Below are 19,951 nucleotides of genomic sequence, written 5' to 3'. Positions count from 1 at the left end.
CCCATTCTATGATTAATCATGTGCAAAAAAAAAAAAATTAACCAGGAACAAAAAAAAAAAAAAAGGAACTTACTCTAGTACATAGTCGAGGTTCAGTAAGTAAAAACCATCACAGAGTTTGGCCAAGTGAAGCCAGCTTTCTGAGAATGCATGGCGTGCTGGTCCTTCTCTGCCTTTACCTCGGAGGAATCACCCGTGTCTTCGGTCTTCTCTCCTCCTCAGGATACTGGAGAAAGCAGGTGGACCACATCTCCGCGCACCTCCGGTCTTATGCTCAGAACAACCCTGAATTCCGAGCCTTGATTGCAGAACCCAGGATGGGAAAGGTGGGTGGACTCTGAGTGGAACTTCCACACCGACCGTCCCGCGGGATCGGTCTAAGGTTGCCCCCACTGACTGTCCTGAAACTGCACTTGGCTTGCTCTTTTTCCTTCTCCTTCCTGCTTTCCACGCTTCCTCACTGTCCTCCCCACAGCTCTGCCTCCCTCAATCACTTGCCACCGAGTCTTGTCCCAGGGTCTGGGCACCTGACTGAAGACGGTGCATTGTGAGTATCTTATGCTTCTAGATGCCGCAGGCTGTGGGATTCTGAGTCAGAACCATTGTACTTAACTGTAGGGTTGTGTGTGGGATTTCCCTCATGGCTCAGATGGTAAAGAATCTGCCCACAGTGCAGGAGACCCGGGTTCAATCCCTGCATCGGGAAGATCCCCCAGAGAAGGGAATGGAGGGTTAGACTGTAATGAAAGAATAGTGTAGTATAGCCACATTGGCACTAAATCCCATCCCTTTTCACTCGCCCTTGTGGCCATAAGAGTTACCAGGTAATCTGCACTCAGTACCTGCATCAGGTCCTCCATCTCTAGTCCTCTCAACATACCTACAGTGGGTAGCCTCACCTTGTGGCAGTTTTGAAAACATGCCCACAGACTCTTTGAGAGTCTGCCCTTCAAAGGATGGAGTCTGCGTCCCCTCACCTTGAATCTGGGTGAGCTTGTGATTGTCTGACTAACAGACTTTGGCGGAAGTGATGCCTGGGCCTCCCAAGGTGTGATCATGCAAGCCTTCCCCTGCTTGGCTCGCTCACCACCAGCACTCTCTCACGGAGTCTGGCCACCTCACTGTGAGAAGCCCAAGCCACGCCGAGTGGCCACACATAGGGGCTCCGTCTGCAGCCCCAGCTGAAGCAAGTCCTTGCATGGTCCTGCCTCATGTGGAGCCAGGCAGATGACTGACAAGATCCTGGTCATCCCAGCCCCTGAGCATGGAGCCACCTCTTGCCACTTGAGTCCTTCCAGCTAAGACCTCAGGCATGGAACAAGACAAGCTGTCCATGCCATGTCCTTTGGAATCCATGAACATGATAAAATGGTGGTTATTGAATGCCACTAAATTTGGGGGGTTTTACACTGCAGTAGATAATCAGAACGAGCCTTATTTGATATCCAGGAAAACTGGCTCAGGGAACTTGGTAACCTTCCCAGGACTACACCCTGGGTCTTGGGGGATCAGGATTTGAAGCAGGTCTGTCAGATCTCAAGGGTACTGCTATTATAAAGGCACATCTATGAAAAGACCTTTTCCTCCGTCATGAGGTCAGAAGAACCTTTAAAAGTTGGCCCAACCCACTCCTCTGCCACCAGGTTAGGCCAACATTGAAACTGTGTCATTGTCAAGTATTGCTAAATTTTTTTTTTATAATCCATTCTGGTGGTTTGTTAAATCTTTGGCCCAGTCTGGGGGTCTGTAGGCTATGACCTGTGGGGTGAATCTGGCCTGTAGTTTTGTAAATCAAGTTTTATTGGATCACAGCTGCACTCATTCATATACTTATTGTCTGTAGCTGCTTTTGTGCTACAATGGCAAGGACCCTATGGCCCACAAAACCTAAAATATTCAGTGTCTGATCCTTAAAGCATTTGCTGAGTCCCATTGATATAAATTCCTTCTGGCACTTACAGAGACAGCAGCTCACCTGAATATCTGGTCCTTGATTGCCAAGGACCTGACCCACCCCCACCCCAGGTTACCTTTTCCTAGTTGACTTGCAGCCATGTGACTTAATTAAAGTGTGTCTCCTGCAGAGAGTATAAATTTGAGTCTTGCTTTCTTAACCAAATCTGGCAGTCTTGACTCTTTGATTGGCGTATTTAGTTCATCTATGATTAATGGAATTATAGATAAGTATGCATTTGTGTCTGCCATTTGCTCTTTGTGTTCTGTTTCATCTGGTTTTTTGTTTCTCTATTCCTGCTTTCTTTTGCGTTAATGAAATAATTGACTGCATGTACAGTTTGGCATCTCAGAGTTTCTTGGCCTCCGGGCCTTGAGTCCCACACTCCTGGTCGTGAATTCTCTCTCTTACTTTTTTTACAAGCTCATCTCTGCTACTGTTCATGAGGATGGATATGAAGTCAGCATCAGGCTGAATTATATTCAAGTCTCAAACAAGGTGAGTAAAACTGTCAAAAGTTATTCATTTGAGAACTGACTGACCTAGAAAAGGGTAGCTTATAATTTATTGAAATGCTTCTACATAATCCACAGAAAGGAAGAGTTTCCAATAACTGTAGGCTAGCAATTTCATAGAATTAGATAAGTAACTGAGCTAAACCTCAGAGAACCCATCTTTCAGGCACATAAAAATGTCACGAGAACAGGAATTATCACCCTATTGGTCCTTTAGTTCTCTGGTTACTTACACTCACTGAAGTCCAGGTGAAAGGCTGCACAAGTGTTTGCTATATGTACTTTGACCTCTTTGCCTATAAAAATAAGCCAAACTTTGTGGCCATATATCCCTTGACCTGCCCTCTTATGTGGTAACTGGAACATTGTCACAGAGCCTGTGTGTGACCAACACTAATTGACCGATTCGCAGCTTTAGTTTCATTTGACAAGAAGTCACAGTATACAAAAAGAACAATGAATGAATTGAGAAGGTGAGTGAAGAAGGCAAGGAAAAGAAGGGGGAACTTGCCCATGGCTGTGACCTGGCCGGATAGATGCCTAGGCCATGCCTAAGTCATAGGGAGGCTGGGAGCGGGATCCCATGGGAAAATGCACGTGAACATGCTCTGAGACCAAAGAAAGTGCTAAATGCTATGATTTCTGTTGTGTGGCTGCAGCGGAACTTAGGCTGGGAGGTGCTTAGGAGAATGGGACTGAGGAATGCAGGAGGTAGGGTTCGAGGGGGTGTGGGTGGTGGGAGGCTGAATGACAAGGGCTCTAGCCTGATCCACCAGGAGCTCTGGCATGTGAATCACACCACCTTTGTCCCCAGTTGAGGTGGGGGGAGGGGCATAACCACTAGGGCAAGTCAGCACCCACCTGCTGAGGGCAGCTGGGGACAGGGGTCAGCCATGAGTTGTTAGCAGCCAGCGTAGTGGCTGGGATGGTAGCTGACGGGATTAGGGAAACTGGACAGCCACCAAGGGCATCTACAGTGTGTGTCCATCATGTAGAAGTGGGACAAGTGTCCCCAGCTTCTTAGCCTGTGTGTTCTGTGCTCAAGAAGTAGTGGGTGGCCCCATGGTGGGGTGGGCAGGATGCCACGCTGTGTGAGTGGTCCAGGTGGATCAGAATTCCAGGTCTGGCCTTTGTCCACCCATCCTGATTTTACAGACATCCATGTAACCTCATTTTACCTTCTGGTCATAATATTTCCACTTTACAGATGAGGAAACTGAGGCTCAAGGTTCCTAAGGTAGTAAGTGACAGCACCAGGATTCAAGCTCTGCAGCCTGAGCCTGCCCGTCAGGCCGACCTAATTCCAAGACTTGGGAGGGCACAGTTACATACACGTTGTATAGAGGGGCTGGGGCAGCTGAGGGAAAGTGGGCTGGCAGGAACCCATTTGGAGGCTGTTGCCATGGTCCTGGTGAGAGAGCAGGGGCCAGACCGAGGCGGCGTTTAAGAGGCAGAATGGACAAAGCAACACAGTGAGGTCAGGGAGATGTCCAGGACGGCCAGGCTTCAGGCTTGACCATCCGTCATTAACAGAGACAGGGGCAGGTGAGCAGGGAGACCGTTCTTTGTGCTGGGACGTGGCGTCGTTCACTGTGCGTGAATTTTTTCATTGGCCAGAACTTTTACCTGAACAAGGCGATGAATTTCAGCGACCACTTCCTGAGCAGCATCACTGAGGGCGGGAACGGGCTATTCGGCAGCGGGTCCAGCTTGGGTGAGTTGTCCCCTTTCTGGGACCGTTAAAACATTGACCCATTAAATATGGACATTGTTAAGAGGACAAATCCTATGAGTTCTCATCACGAGGAACAGTATTTTGCCTACCTCTTTAGCTTTGTTTCTGTACGAGATGACACTGTCCACCAAGCTTCTTGTGATCACTATTTCATGGCGTAAGTCATCATGCTGCACACCTGAAAGTTAGGCAGTGCTGGATGTCAATTACATCTCAACAAAACTGGAAGAAAAATAATAATTAAAAAAAGAAAAACCAGGAGACTTCCCTGGTGGTCCCGGTGGTTACGACTTCTTCCAGTGCAGGCGGTAAGGGTTCGATCCCTGGTCGAGAAGCTAAGATCCTATGTGCCTCAAAGCCAGAAAACCAAAGCATAGAACAGAGGCCACAGTGTTGTAACAAATTCAACAAAGACTTTAAAAACAGTGCCCATCAAAAAAAAATTTTTTTAATGAAAATAAAAAGGACGGTGGACCAAACACAACACAGTGACTCCGAAAGGATGGCAGAGAAGTGCTTACCATTTGCTGGCCAGCCACACCCGGCCAGCGCTTTCACCTTCAGGCCGTGTTCCCTCCCCTGGCCTCCCAGAAGTCAAGTGTGAGACCTTTGCAGATAGATTGGGGCAGGGGGTACAGTTTGGGGTCTGAAAACTGTAGCTTCTTTTTTTCCCCTCCTTCTCATCCATCCTCTAGTTCTGGACTCAGAGGGCCAGCCCCAAGAGTCCTTTCTGCCAGGTTTCATCAAATAGAAATTTCTATAAAAGCCTTTTCCTCCTCCTGACTTCCAAGGGGGCACGCGGGGAGGGAGAGTGGCTGTTCCACAAGGGAGGTGGCAGGGGGCATCACTCAGTCCTGGACTCCTGTCATTCCAGTGAGCAACTACAGCCAGGGCGCTCCTGACACCGAGGAGAAAGTCACCAGGACCAAGAATTTCAAGACCAAACCCTTTCAAGAGAAGAAGCAGCAGCTTTCGGTACGTGTGCTCCTTGATGCTTCAGCCTGTGCGTCTAGTGTTTCGTTTTGAGATTTTTATAGATTTATTCATTTTTAATTGGAGGATAGTTGCTCTCCAGCGTTGTGGTGGTTTGTGCCATACATCAACATGAATCAGCCACAGGTATACACGTCACCTCCCTCCCACCTCCCACCTGCCACCCCATTTTGAGATTTTTTTAAATGGAAGAATACTTTTTCATTTTCTGTTTCCTTTTTTTTTTTACACTATGTTTCCATCTTATGGAGGTAATACCCTATAAAATCTCTCAAGATTATTCATTGAAATTATTTTACAGTTCTTTCCAGTCTCCTGAACCACCTCTCTTTTTTTCTCTAGAGTCAATTCCATCTGCTTATCTTTCTCTCTCTCTTTTTTTTTTTTTTGGTTTGTCTTAAACACGTGCTGACCCTTGGATGTCAGGTCACGTTGACAAATGAAGGGCTGGTTTGATCAGCACGGGAGCCCAGCCTGGGTGCCTGGCTAGGTGTGGGCCCGAGGTCCCTGTTGGCAGAGGGTTCCTGAAGTGGCTGGCCTGGGAAGGCTTCTCCCCTGGTGGGCAATGTGGTGGTGTGAGTGCTGTGGTGTTTTCTATTCCTTCCTGGCCCTCCATCCCCTTCCTGTGTCCATCATAGAGACCTGGGCTCTGCCCTTCACTTGCTTGGGCCCCATGTTCCCAGTAGAAGCCTCTGTTAGGCAAATCATGAACCATCTGGAAAACAGCATTGGGTTCAAGCAGCAGGAGAAACCTCCACCCTACTATACCCTTCTCTGGAGACAGGGGGCGCTAGCCATCCCTGCTTTCACCCTGAAGCCCTTTAATAACGCACTGTGGATTCAGCCACACCCAGTGCCCTCCCGCCTTCTGGGCTCCCTGGGGAGAACCCACTTACACTACTGGGGTCCACACTTGCTTTTCTTCTTGGCTTCGATTCCTGATGCGTCTGATTCCATCTATTTTCTCCCTCTGGAATTCCTCACCATTTCTGATCCACGGACAGTACCTTTTCCAGGTTTCCCACAGCTGTTCGAGTGTAGTTTTTCACAAATATGGGCCCTGAATAGTTTTAAGGGGAGCTTTGGAGAGAGAAAGAGACACGGGTGCCCTTGCTCACCCACCATCTTGCCCTTTGGCTGGATGTCTTTGGCTGTGGCAAGGGGAACAGAGGTACTTAGCCACGAGCCCAGAGCCAGGGTCCCCGCCTAAGATGCAGGTGGATACGGACAGCGTCGGTTCTTCCTCCATCCTCAGTCACATCAAGCCCCGGGCCTCTCCGGCTCACACTCCAGCACCCAGCCTGCAGCAGGAGTTCTCCGCAGGTGGGTGCTCACATTCAGGCTGATTTCAAACACCTTATAAAGCATAAGTTCACACGGTAAAGAATCTGCCTGCAATGTAGGAGACCCGGGTTCGATCCCTAGGCGATCCCTTGGAGAAGGAAATGGCAACACACTCCAGTATTCTTACCTGGGGAATCCCACGGACAGAGGAGCCTGGCGGGCTACAGCCAGACCCACCTGAGCAACGGACACTACATAAACCATGCAGAGTCAACGTCAGGGTTCACCTGGTTGCTTTTCCTAGAAACACTGATGATAAAACTAGTGTGGGGTTTCTGGGGTTTTTTTGTGAGGTTTCTTATTGCATCCCTGTCCTTAGTAGCACAAACGAGTGTCTATGTGGAGTCCTTCCCCCAGGCAAGACATCAGAGACCGGCCGGGCTTACTTTAGATGTGTTTACTTGTGCTGCTGGCCATTGAGGATCCTACATACCACACATGCATTCCTCCTACACACCACATACACACCACACACACACGCCTGCATATGCACGCACGCACACACATACACACCCCTACATGCCGGAGTCCAGCTCCAGCAGCCAGGGATTCAACTTGAAGAGGTGAACAGTGTCGGCGAATGAGACAGCCTCTCAGTTTTCTTGGACTGCCTGTTTATTTCAAGTTTAAGATTCTCTTTTATACTTTTACAAAAACATTAGGTCAGAGGTTTGATATTTTCAGTTCCCACTGACCCAGATTTATTTTCTCCATAAATCGTTGTTGCTCTTCAAACAGAGTTCCTGCTTCAGTGATTCTCTCGGGAATCAGCCGTATCATCTATTATCTACCTCCTCTGATGTGTTCTATAGTTGTGATTACATTGTAACTCATGCTACATTCCTGTTTACTACTTATCTTCCTAAATCCTGTTTGCCCCTAATATCCTGAGCTCACTATATCTTAAAAAGGCTTCTAGCTATGCTGCTGCTGCTGCTAAGTCGCTTTAGTCGTGTCCAACTCTGTGTGACCCCATAGACAGCAGCCCATCAGGCTCCGCCGTCCCTGGCATTCTCCAGGCAAGAATACTGGAGTGGGTTGCCATTTCCTTCTCCAATGCGTGAAAGTGAAAAGTGAAAGTGAAGTCGCTCAGCCGTATCCAACTCCTAGTGACCCCATGGACTGCAGCCTATCAGGCTCCTCTGTCCATGGGATTTTCCAGGCAAGAGTACCGGAGTGGGGTTGCCATTGCCTTCTCTGTTCTAGCTATAGTGTATCTAAAAATTCCTAACTTCTATAAGCTATAGTAAAATATGCTAACTTTACAACATTCCTTAAATCTTTAACTTCTGTTTTAATTATTTCTAAGCCCTAAATTCAGTAAACTCCTTTTCCATAAACATTCTCCTCACAAATAGGCTTCAGATAGCAATCCCTCACATGGCCTCAAGCTGCGGCCTATGTGCTCATCCTGGAACACTCCTTTGTGAAAGGCCTTGAGCAAATGTCAATGATTAACTTTATGAATTATTTTATGAGCACAGCTGCAGATGTTTTTGTGCCTTCTCATGTTCCTCTCAAGAACGATAAGCACCTTAATATTCCTTTTCAGTCAACTCAGCTGAGGAGAGGAAAAGACAAGTCAGAATTACAAGGCCTAACTACTTAATCCTGGGTCTGTGCCTGCGGAATGAGGAGAGGGGGCCAGGGGCCGTGCCTCCATTTTGTCAGTAATGCCTAACGCGGCTCCCAACACCTACACATATGCATCACACACACGCACGCACACACACACATGCTCACGCTTACCTGTCTTAGAGGCCCAGAATGTAACCCAGAGAGGAGACATTTGACCTGAGGGTTGAGCTGGGCCAGTGGGACTTGCCAGTAAAAATATTCTGCGGCCGCACAAATGACCAGCTTGTGTGCTCCTGCAGCCTGAAGACAGGCTTCTGCTGAAGGAGGTCGGACCCGCAGGGGAGGGAAGAGCATCTGTGATGGAGCAGCTGCTGGATGAGGTGAGGACAGCCGGCCTTCCGCCCCATCTCGGGCACACTCACAGAGCCGATTAATCAGAAACTGTCCAGGCAGCGGGCCCAGTGCTAGTCAAAACCTGCACAGTAGGGACTTCCCCGGTGGTCCAGTGGTTAAGACTTTGGGTTCCAGTGCAGGGGGTGCAGGTTCCATCCCTGGTGGGGGAGCTAAGATCCCACGTGCCTGTGACCCAAAATCCAAAACATAAAACAGAAGCAATATTGTAATGAATTCAATAAAGTCTTTAAAAAAAGATCCACATTAAAAAACACACACACACACTTCACACTGTTACCTGTTGCTAATTTTTATAGCAAAAAAAATAGGCAGAAAAGTGCAAAGGAACCCAAATAACTTGCAGGCCGGGGGATAGAACCCATGGTTTGTGACTCTGTGCGAGCCTCCTGTCTCCTGAAGAAGCAGAGTGGTCCCTCTGGGGGCCTCCTACTGGGTTGGGGGTGGTGGGGGACAGGAACTCAAGTCCATCACCCATGTGACGCGACAGCTCTGTCTTCAGAGCTGGTCCTGGACTGCCTGCTTCTCCTCTCTCCTGAATTAAGCAGTTTACTTCTGCCAGGGACTTGCTACTAGGAGGGTAAGCGGGTGCCACGGAACACAGGCTCTTGTGCGAGTTTGTCCCTTTCCCCATGCGGCAGGGAGCCGACCCCAACTGCAGTGACAACCAGGACCGGCCTGTCCTGAGCCTGGCGGCCATGAACCAACACCACGAAGCCATCCCGGTTCTCGTGCAGAGAGGAGCGGACGTGGACCAGCAGTGGGGCCCGTAAGTGAGCCGCGAAGAGGGGAGAGCGCTGGGTGAGGTCACAGCCAGCCGGGGCCTGGTGGGGCTCCACTGTCAGTCTACACGCCCACCCCATTCAACCTGAATCACTTAAGGACCATTTCAACCCATTCTGGCCTGAATGAGAGACTTGACTGTTGTCTGTTTTCCCAACTAGGTAAAACAAAGGTTTTTAAACAGATCATTGGATCATCTTTTGATGGCTTTTATAAATGATGATCCAGTTTGTTAGCTCATAAATTTATTTATATCTGTGGAGCCACAAATCCTTAGTCCTTAGGTGCTAAGCCCTGCTTTCGTCATGATCTGAAATGGTAAGAGTGTTCCCCATGGAAATGTACCCGTGAAGTTACTGCAGAAAGAAAACCTTGTCCTGGCATCTCCAGATACTAGTAGCACTGGAAGGAAGCTGAGTTGACCACCATATCTCCTGGTGCCTCGGTGTCCCCAGCCAAGAAGCAGGACAAAGAGACACTCGGAGACATGGGATGGTTACTTACCTGCCTCTCGAGCCACCTGGCCTGGTGACTCTTTTGTTGACTTGCGAATCACTTTGGAAACTGGGGTGGATGGTGTTTTGAGTCCAGGGCCTTGCTGTTAACAGCTCATATCCCACTGCCCTGATCACAGGTCAGCCACTCGGCCTCCCTCACTATTGCTGAGACCAGGTGGTTTCCCTCTATGAACTGTGCCTCTGAGGATGGCAAGGAGCACAGGGGATGAAAATTCAATAGCTTCACTTCTGCCTTCCTCTGTTTCAAAGTGTCCTCTAGCATTTTTATTCAAAATCCCTTAATTTTTCTATGTGTGTTTTCAAAGGTTTCTGCCCAGTAGGACCCCATGTCAGTAGACAGGACCCCTTTTTAGTTTCACTTTATAGCAGAATGTCTGGGATGTGGGTGAATGCATTTGATGCCTGGAATTTACTTTCTCAGGTTTTCTTACTGCTCTCATGCATCATATCTTGTAAGTTTCGTCATTTACCTACACTTACATTATCATTATTAATAGAAATAATGCCACCGTGGTTTGTGTTAAGGTATACTTTATATTTGTATAATTCCGACAAGGACTTTTTTTGGGGGTTGCAGTGAGTCTTTGTTGCTGTGCAGGCTTTCTGTAGTTCTGGCGAGTGGGAGTTACTCTTCGTGGCGGTGTGTGGGCTCATCACGTGGCGGCCTCTCTTGTTGGGGAGCACAGGCTCTAGGCACGGGAGCTCAGTAGTTGTGGCACACGGCTTAGTTGCCCCGCGGCATGTGGGATCTTCCCGGACCAGGAATCCAGCCTGTGTCTCCTACATTGGCAGGCAGATTCTTCTCCACTGTATCACCACAGTAGTCCAAGACAAGGATTTTTAAATTGCGTCTAAGAATAATATTTTTGGTTTGAGAGATTCACAAAAATCTCTCAAGCATGTTTTGAATCAGTGCTTAAGTGTGATGAATCCTGGCTTTATGAAGATCAGCTAAGAGGATAAAACTTCTCTGGACATGGAACAGATGACCTGTTTCTCTTTGGTGTCCTCAGTTCCCATTCTTGCTTTATTGTCATTCTGTAAACTGACATCTTACCCATGGGTGATCTCCTTGCGTTTCTACTAAGTCTAGCTCGTGGCGTATGGTCTGGCTGAGTGTGTGTAACAGTACTTTTTCACATACCCCTGTGTTGTCTTGGTTACTGTTAACAGTTTATGGGTCATGTAGGATGGGGTTCAGAAAGCAGATTTTTCCACCGAGAGCCAATTCTGCTAAGACTGGTTAGTGTTTGCTAGTTTGAAATGTTTGGGCTTGAGTCCTCCTGGCTTCCGTCTCTCAGCTGGATCCAGGACATGAGCTCAAGGCTCCGCTGAGATCTTTAGGCACAAGCCCCTCAGAGATCTGACTTTCTTAGAGAAGAGGCCCTTTGCAAACAAGGACTCACATGCTCTTTCCCACCCCAAGCTGGTGAAGCTGATGGAGAGAGGTCACCCAGGGTAGTCTCTACAGAAGTAACCCCTGTTAAGCACCCTGGCAGGCAGTAGAAAGCCCCTTCCTAGGATTTCTGGCTCCCCGGTTTGTGTCTTTCTTACCAGAATAAACTTATACTCAGCAGAATGGGGATCTTGTTCAGTCGCTTAGTCGTTCAGTCATGTCCAACTTTTTGCGACCCCATGGACTGCAGCACACCAGGCTTCCCTGTCCTTCACCATTTCCTGGAGAGAAAGTGGATGGCCAAGGAGTAATACACATCCTCCACCAAAGCTGATACCTCTTACCAGCAAACTTTAAAAGCACAACTGGAAGGCCTCACGAGGAGAGGGACATGGAGACGCGGTTTGCTTTTGGGCGGCAGCTGGGCTTCTTCACAGTTTCAAACTGTGAACAGTTTCAAACTTTGCGCCTCTGAGCTCTGCCCCAGGAGGCAGGTGAGGCAAATGCAGCTATCAGTGTACTTAGAGGTTCACTGTGGAGATGTATTGTTAGATAATTCAGGATTTACGCACAGAGAGTGTACCTTGATTCACCGAGATACCTAGATCGGGGTAAACAGTTTGCATTGCTGTACATTGGTAGAAAAGTGTCTTTATGATACAAATTTACAGAGTACCATGGTGTACTTGCTGTGCAAAACCGTGTTCTGGAAGGTCTGATATGACGACGACTAGATACTCAGAGGAACAAACTCACAGCTTGATGTTCTGACATGAGGGTGTGTTCCATCTCATGCCCTTGCTGTGTTGGAGTCAGTCTGAGGAGCAGAGTATACAATGAAGATTTATCATTTTCCCAAATGGACTGTGGTTACGCAGGAAGTATCAATTACTAATCTGGAAGATGTAGCCATCAGCAACCCGGCCCCCCTCACCCCCACACCACCTTCATTCAATAAACTGAACACCCTCTGCTCTCAGTCTGGGGAGAACTCTGAAGGCAGGAGGTCAGGAGTCTACTTGGGAGATGCTCTGACCCTGTGACTAAATAAGTTCAAATGGGAAATGTGTGATGAAGCCCCCCCAGAACCCAAGGGTGTGAAGTGACAGGTAAACCTTCTACCACCAGGGAGGTGGGAAGGATGAAGGACGAGGAGGCTGGTGTTACCGAGACCTCCGTGGTCAGGCTCCCAGCATGCTGTACACCCCTCACCCTGAATTTGTACCTGGGTGGTCTCAGCTCCCCAAGAGAGGAACAAGCACTGTGTCACACGTGACCTGGTGGCCCTGGCACCTTTAAGGGCACCAGGAGCCACCCACACGTGTGCGGAGTAGACAAAGAATTCAAGTGTCTTAGAGCCCAGGAGATGTGACCTGAAAGACCTCATGAGAAACGTACACTTTGAAGGTGACCCCTGGGAATTTTGCTAACGGTTGGGGTGACAGAACAGTTTGGAGGCAGGAGAGAGCAAAATGTGGAGAAAATGAGCGTATTCTTCTCATCTGTCAAATGGGGGTGATTGTGCTCAAGTCATAGAGTTAGTGGAAGATGAAATGAGTGTTTTGAGGTGCCCGTGAGGAGCCTAATGATTGGATTCTAGTGGTAGCCGTCACGATGCTGTGGTAATGAAAAGGTGGGTTGTCAGGATTTGAGTGGAAAGTGTCAACTGCTCAATGATGGTCAGTGCATAAGACAGGGATGAGAAGGGCCAGGGAGAATAGCCCAAAAAGGTATTAGGACTGGGTTTAAGTTCTGAATTCTTCTGTTGCTGTTAAGAGATGTTTCCAAGCCCTCCCAGCTCCGCATTTTCACATTAAGGAAAGGGCATGTGTATTTTGTTAATGCCCCAAGCTCTAAGAAGATGAACTTCATAAGTGCTTCTTATACTGTAACATGTGTATGAATCACCCAAGGACCTTGTTAAAATGCACATTCTGTAGATCTGGGTGTAGCCAGGGATGAGATCCTGCATGTCTAACAAGCTTTCAGGAGAGGCCAGTGGTCCAGGTGCCACCATTTGAGTAGCAGGGATCAAAGCCCATTCTTACAAACACCGAGATGTTAAGAGATGGCCCAGCGTGGCCCTCAGTAAGGAGATGGCCTCACGGTGCTGTTCGACATGGGATTTTCCCCATGCCTCACAGGTCAGTGATGTTGATCTGCTCAAACAAATAATAATATCACCACCACCACCAACAGCAATATGAAGGCTGATCCCCAAATCTTAGTTGCCAGGAGCTACTGTATGCCTCAACCCAAAGGCAGATCTTTGGAAAGCCATGGGAATTCAGATGTAAGGCACACAGCCATTCTCACTTCCTGCCTCTGGAGAAAGATGAAGAGGAACTAGCCAATCACACCACCAATTTACCTGGGACCAGGGTCCTTGGCCGGAGAAGGCAGTGGCACCCCACTCCAGTACTCTTGCCTGGGAAATCCCATGGACGGAGGAGCCTGGTGGGCTGCAGTCCATGGGGTCGCTAAGAGTCGGACACGACTAAGCGACTTCACTTTCAATTTTCATTTTCATGCATTGGAGAAGGAAATGGCAACCCACTCCAGTGTTCTTGCCTGGAGACTCCCAGGGACGGGGGAGCCTGGTGGGCTGCCGTCTATGGGATCGCACAGAGTCGGATACGACTGACGCGACTTAGCAGCAGTAGCAGCAGGGTCCTTGGCCAGGTAAGCTGGCGGAATGGAACATACATGAATGCTAAGATCTAAAATTAGATGAGACCTGAAACCACTGGGGTGGCTTGGTACTGAGAGTTCTGCTGTAGCAAAAACCAGTTGAAAGTGCTAAGTTTCTCACTTTCTGGAAAATGCAAAGTCATCACCTGGACAGTTCCGACTCTGGAGCCAGAATCAGGCAGGGGCTTCCCCATACCCACCGTTGGAGGCAGAGATTCATAGACATGTTTACCTGCAATTCTTGCAAGTCATGTGGGTCTAGGAGGCAACACTCCTTCCCCAAGTTTGTCTGTTCATTCTCTTCATTGGTGTATTCATTTCACTAGTGGTTTCTGAGCACCTACTGTGTGCTGGTCAGCATTCTAGGCAGTGGACATACAGCAGTGATGGAGACAGACCCCGCCCTCTTGGAGCTCAGAGTGTAGTGGAGGAGACAGACAGTAAACAAGTAAGCAGGTGAATGAATCATTGCAGAGAATGCTAAGTGCTGCAAGGAAAATAAAGCCAGGTAAGAGAGTTGAGCATGGTGTGGTCAGGAGAGGCACCCCCAGGACCAGAGCAGAGGCTCCTAGAGTTAGTCTGGGACAGGCTTGCTTAGGTACAGAGCGGCATGGGAGGTTGGTTTACCAGTTTCATCATTTCTGGACCTGTCCTAGTGACACTGTCTTATTTATGACTGGGCTGGCAGAAAGATTTCTTAAACTGTGTATGATTGCTGAAAACAATTCATACACACCAAGTAACTTTTCAATTGTATCAGAATAAGATGTGGACCTGACTGAAGAAAACCACATCCTGTGAAAGAGCTTGGCAGGCCTCGGCTACCTTTACCTCTTCATCTGCAGTTCTGTCTTCAAGGACAACTAATGTAAATATTTTAAAGTTCTCCTGGGAGTCAGCTATATCTCTGTCACTAAACAGTATACTTAAACTGGTCCTTCCTGATCTAGCATGCTCAGATAGCGTCTGTTGACTCCTGCTGTGATAAATGGTGATTACACTTGCTGACCCCACCATCACGTTTTGATCATTCTGTTACTGTTTTTGGTTCTTTACTAATTACTGTGAAAATAACAGTGATAGTCCTCAACTCCTCTACATTGATTATCATCTTTCAGTGATATCACTTGACTGACCCGTGTGTACTGAGAAGTGTGTACAAGTACGTTCAGTTCAGTTCAGTTCAATCGCTCAGTCATGTCTGACTCTTTGCAACCCCATGAATTGCAGCACGCCAGGCCTCCCTGTCCCTCACCAACTCCTGGAGTTCACTCAAACTCATGTCCATCAAGTCGGTGATGCCATCCAGCCATCTCATCCTCTGTCGTCCCCTTCTCCTCCTCCAGCATCAGGGTCTTTTCCAATGAGTCAGTTCTTTGCAAAAGTGGCCAAAGTATTGGAGTTTCAGCTTCAGCATCAGTCCTTCCAATGAACACTCAGGATTGATCTCCTTTAGGATGGACTGGTTGGATTTCCTTGCAGTCCAAGGGACTCTCAAGAGTCTTCTCCAACACCCTGGTTCAAAAGCATCAATTCTTCAGCGCTCAGCCTTCTTCACAGTCCAACTCTCACATCCACACGTGACCACTGGAAAAACCATAGTCTTGACTAGACGGACCTTTGTTGCAAAAGTAATGTCTCTGCTTTTCAATATGTTATCTAGGTTGGTCATAACTGTCCTTCCAAGGAGTAAGCGTCTTTTAATTTCATGGCTGCAGTCACCATCTGCAGTGATTTTGGAGCCCCCAGAAATAGACTCTGACACTGTTTCCACTGTTTCCCCATCTATTTCCCATGAAGTGATGGGACCAGATGCCATGATCTTCATTTTCTGAATGTTGAGCTTTAAGCCAACTTTTTCACTCTCCTCTTTCACTTTCATCAAGAGGCTTTTGATGAAAGCCTCCTCTTCACTTTCTGCCAAGTATGTATTAGTGCTCTATATCTTCACTTCTGTCCTTCCTTCCCCTTCCTTCCCACAACTTCTGTTAGTCAATAATTACACAGCACGAATCACAGTTATGTTTACTTGTGTTAACATAACTAAGATGTTCATTCTTCATCCATAGGTTGATTCCAATGGTTGAAAAGTATGGAGAGTAATTGCATTATAATAGCTACATAAATATCATTCATTGCTATATTCTGATTACATTTTATTGTTTGTTGGTTCAAGAAAACAACAACATTTACGCCAGTGAAATAAAATTTCCTTACCAGAAATGTCAAATGGATTCTCCTTACACACCATAAATTATTGAAAATCAGGCCACATTTTTTTTTTTTTTCACAATCCATGACTAAGTTGTTCATGTTTTATGTATCTTTGATTCCTCTGGACTTTCTGATTGCCTTTGTTTTTTTCTGATTTGAAAGAGAACACACATTTACCACATCTGTAATCTTACCTTGTTCCTTACATTTTCAGTGCTTTTCCTCTTAGAGGCTTTCTTCTTAGAGTATACTTATTAGTCAGATTTTGTGTGGCAGCTCTCTGGCCCTGCAGAACAGTGGTCATCATGGCGTTTCTTTTCACTGGAATCCACCTATAGTTACTCTTCACTCTTCCTTATTTCTTGGTTTTGACCCTTGTCAGGCTGGAGTGTGGGCTTAGGTAACCTCTTCAGAAAGGGTATGTAGAAAAAACTTTTGAGTCCTTGAATGTCAAGAATGACTTTCTTTTGTCTTCACTCTTGATTAATATCTTGATATTAATTTCTGTATTCAAAATGATTTTTCCTCAAGTCTTAGTAAGCCTTGTTCTGATTATTTCTAGCATCCAGCATAGCCCATGCAAATGCTACAGCGAATTCTTCCTTATTGTGACCTGTTTGTTCCTCCTGGAAGCATTTACCACTGATGTTCTGAGATTTCATATGGGTATTTTTTTTGATGTACTGTTGTTCATTCATCCAGGTGGCCCTTTCAGTCTGAAAAGTCATGTGTCTTTTCAGGGGAAGTTTCTTCTATTTTTTTTAATCTCTCTTTCTAAAATTCTTATGAGTTAATGGTGGGCCTCTTGAATTGACCCCCTCTATCTGTCTTTTTAAATTTATTTCCCCATATTTTTCATCTCCCTTTTTCTCTCTGTTTAAAGAGGTTTTCTTGGCTCTCTTGCTAACTACTCTTTATTTCAACAGTCAGCTTTTTTACTTTCTCAATTCAGTTCAGTTCAGTTGCTCAGTTGTGTCCAATTCTTTGTGACCCCATGGACTGCAGCATGCCAGGCTTCCCAGTCCATCACCAACTCACGGAACTTGCTCAAACTCATGTCCATCCAGTCAGTGATGCCATCCAATCATCTCATCCTCTGGCATCCCTGTCTTCTCCTGCCTTCAATCTTTCCCAGCATCACGGTCTTTTCTAATAAGTCAGTTCTTAATATCAGGTGGCAAACGTATTAGGGTTTCAGCTTCAGCATCAGTCCTTCTAATGGATATTCAGGACTCATTTCCTTTAGGATTGATGGGGTGGCTCTCTATGCAGTCCAAGGGACTCTTAAGAGTCTTCTCCAGCACCATAGTTCAAAAGAATCAATTCTTTGGCGGTCAGCTTTCTTTATGGTCCAACTCTTACATGCATACATGATTACTGGAAAAACCATAACTTTGACTAGATGAACCTATGTTGGCAAAGTAATGTCTCTGCTTTTTAATATGCTGTCTAGGTTGGTCATAGCTTTTCTTCCAAGGAGCAAGCGTCTTTTAATTTCACGGCTGCAGTCACCATCTGCAGTGCTTTCGGAGCCCAAGAAAATAAAATCTGTCATTGTTTCCATTGTTTCCCATCTATTTGCCATGAAGTGATGGGACCAGATGCCATGATCTTTGTGTTCTGAATGTTGAGTTTTAATATTTTCACTTTTTAACTTTTTAACTCTCCTCTTTCACTTTCATCAGGAGGCTCTTTAGTTCTTCTTTGTTTTCTGCCATAAGGGTGGTGTCACCTGCATATCTGAGGTTACTGATACTTCTCCTAGCAATCTTGATTCCAGCTTGTGCTTCATCCAGCCCAGCGTTTCTCATATACCCTGGATATAAGTTAAATAAGCAGGGTGACAGTATACAACTCTGACATACTCCTTTCCCTATTTGGAACCAGTCTGTTGTTCCAGGAGAAGGCAATGGCAACCCACTGCAGTACTCTTGCCTAGAAAATCCCATGGATGGAGGAGCCTAATGGGCTGCAGTCCATTTTGTCGCTAAGAGTCAGACACGACTGAGCGACTTCACGTTCACTTTTCATTTTCACGCATTGGAGAAGGAAATGGCAACCCACTCCAATGTTCTTGCCTGGAGAATCCCAGGGGTGGGGGATCCTGGTGGGCTGCCGTCTATGGGGTCGCACAGAGTTGGACATGACTGAAGTGATTTAGCAGCAGCAGCAGCAGCTGTTGTTCCATGTCCAGTTCTAACTGTTGCTTCTTGACCTGCATAGATTTCTCAGGAGGCAGGTAAGGTGGTCTGGTATTCCCATCTCTTTAAGAATTTTCCACAGTTTGTTGTGATCCACACAGTCAAAGGCTTTGGCATAGTCAATAGAGCAGAAGTAGATGTTTTTCTGGAGCTTGCTTGCTTTTTCTATGATCCATCGGGTGTTGGCAATTTGATCTCTGGCTCCTCTGCCTTTTCTAAATCCAACTTAAACATCTGGAAGTTTACTTTCTAAGAGTGCCTTTTGGTTCTGATTGCTTCTTCTTCAAAGCCTCTGTTTTTGTTTTATGTTGTCTTCAGTCATTTTAAATTTTTTTATGTTTGTGTGTCTCGGTTTTTTTCTCTTTGATGCTGCCAGTTTTTCTCAGATGTGCACAATCCTTTATCATCCATTCAGGTTTGCAAATGGGAAATGGGCTAGGTGGGTGGGAATTCTGTGTATATAGCAGGAGCTTATCAAATGACAGGGGGCTTTTCGAGTCAGTGAAGCTATTCTCAGGCTGGGACAAGTGGAAGGCTTCCCTCTGGGCATGGGAGTTGCTGACCTGGTTCTCACCATGTATCATCTTCAGAAAAGAGGCCACCAAACTTTTTCTCCACTGGGATACGTTTATGGCTGCAGATACATCTGCACGTGCAGGGGACGGGGTGGTCGTGTTGAGGGAAGGACCAGGGGCCAGGAGAATGCAGACCTTCAGCTGCTCATCTCATTTCTGTCTCCAGCCATGACTCCCACCTTCCATCACTCCTGCCACCTCTGATCAGGAGCCTTTCGTGAGTTCTGGAATGCAGGTACCACCCCTTCCTCCACTGTGACAGCCACTGCTCCCTCACTGGGCCAAGCTGACCAGGCAACATGGAGAGAGAGTCTGGCACATAGCAAAATATGCTGTCTGACCTCTCAGGCCTGCCCTCAGGGCCCTAAGGCTGGTGTTTGTTTTCATATCACACAAGCCACACTCACTGAAGCCAAGGTCATTGTCCCCACACAAGAATAGGAGCCTCAGCCCTGAAAGGTTATTGTCGTAGGACAATCACCAGGATTCAAACCAAGGGTAAGACCATGTCCCACACATTCCATGAACTCTTGCAGGAAACATACTAACATAGTGTGTATTTGTATAAATTGACTACAAACCAGATCCTTGTGGGATTCCTCACTTTAAAACTTTCTCTCTGATATCAAAGCTTACCCTGCTAATCTTCCAAGGAAAGGAGCAGAAAGGGGAGAGTCAAGAGATTTTCCTGGGTTAGTTAAGTAGGTCATGGGTGAAACCAAGGCCCCGTTGTGCCTGCTCCCTCTCCAGTCTCTCGAGGATTCTAACCAAGGATTTAGCCAGGGATTTTTTCCCACCCAAACAGGCTCCAAAATACAGCTCTTCATGAAGCAACTCTGCTTGGCCGGGCAGGAAGGGAGTGCATCGCTGCCTTACTGGGGTACGTTCCTTGGCCTCTGGGGGACACTCCAACTGCCACAGTGATCCCCCTGTTGGTCTGTGAGGATTTCAGGGGGTCCTGGTGCCCAAACAGCTGACCCAGTGAATGGGGGCCACCATCCCACCACGGCTCCCAAGGCACTAAGGGCTTTTCAAAGCACAAT

General features: G+C 47.1%; 1 protein-coding gene across 1 annotated transcript in view; it reads left to right on the top strand.

Moving 5' to 3' along the window:
• DZANK1 (double zinc ribbon and ankyrin repeat domains 1) overlaps nt 1–19,908 on the top strand; it is a 51,448-nt gene extending 31,540 nt beyond the window's left edge. Inside the window, exons 13-21 of the mRNA XM_010836596.1 lie at nt 223–326; nt 2,378–2,452; nt 4,087–4,207; nt 4,319–4,361; nt 4,996–5,179; nt 8,419–8,499; nt 9,172–9,299; nt 19,075–19,125; nt 19,714–19,908. Of these exons, the coding sequence (XP_010834898.1) occupies nt 223–326; nt 2,378–2,452; nt 4,087–4,207; nt 4,319–4,361; nt 4,996–5,179; nt 8,419–8,499; nt 9,172–9,299; nt 19,075–19,125; nt 19,714–19,885 (959 nt within the window). The 3' untranslated portion in view covers nt 19,886–19,908. The remainder of the gene's footprint in view (nt 1–222; nt 327–2,377; nt 2,453–4,086; nt 4,208–4,318; nt 4,362–4,995; nt 5,180–8,418; nt 8,500–9,171; nt 9,300–19,074; nt 19,126–19,713) is intronic.
• Nucleotides 19,909–19,951: the final 43 nt, after the last annotated feature.

Source organism: Bison bison, unplaced genomic scaffold (genome assembly GCF_000754665.1).
Source record: "Bison bison bison isolate TAMUID 2011002044 unplaced genomic scaffold, Bison_UMD1.0 scf7180017864063, whole genome shotgun sequence".
NCBI classification, from domain to species: Eukaryota; Metazoa; Chordata; class Mammalia; order Artiodactyla; family Bovidae; genus Bison; species Bison bison.
This window is presented reverse-complemented; position numbering and strand designations above follow the sequence as displayed.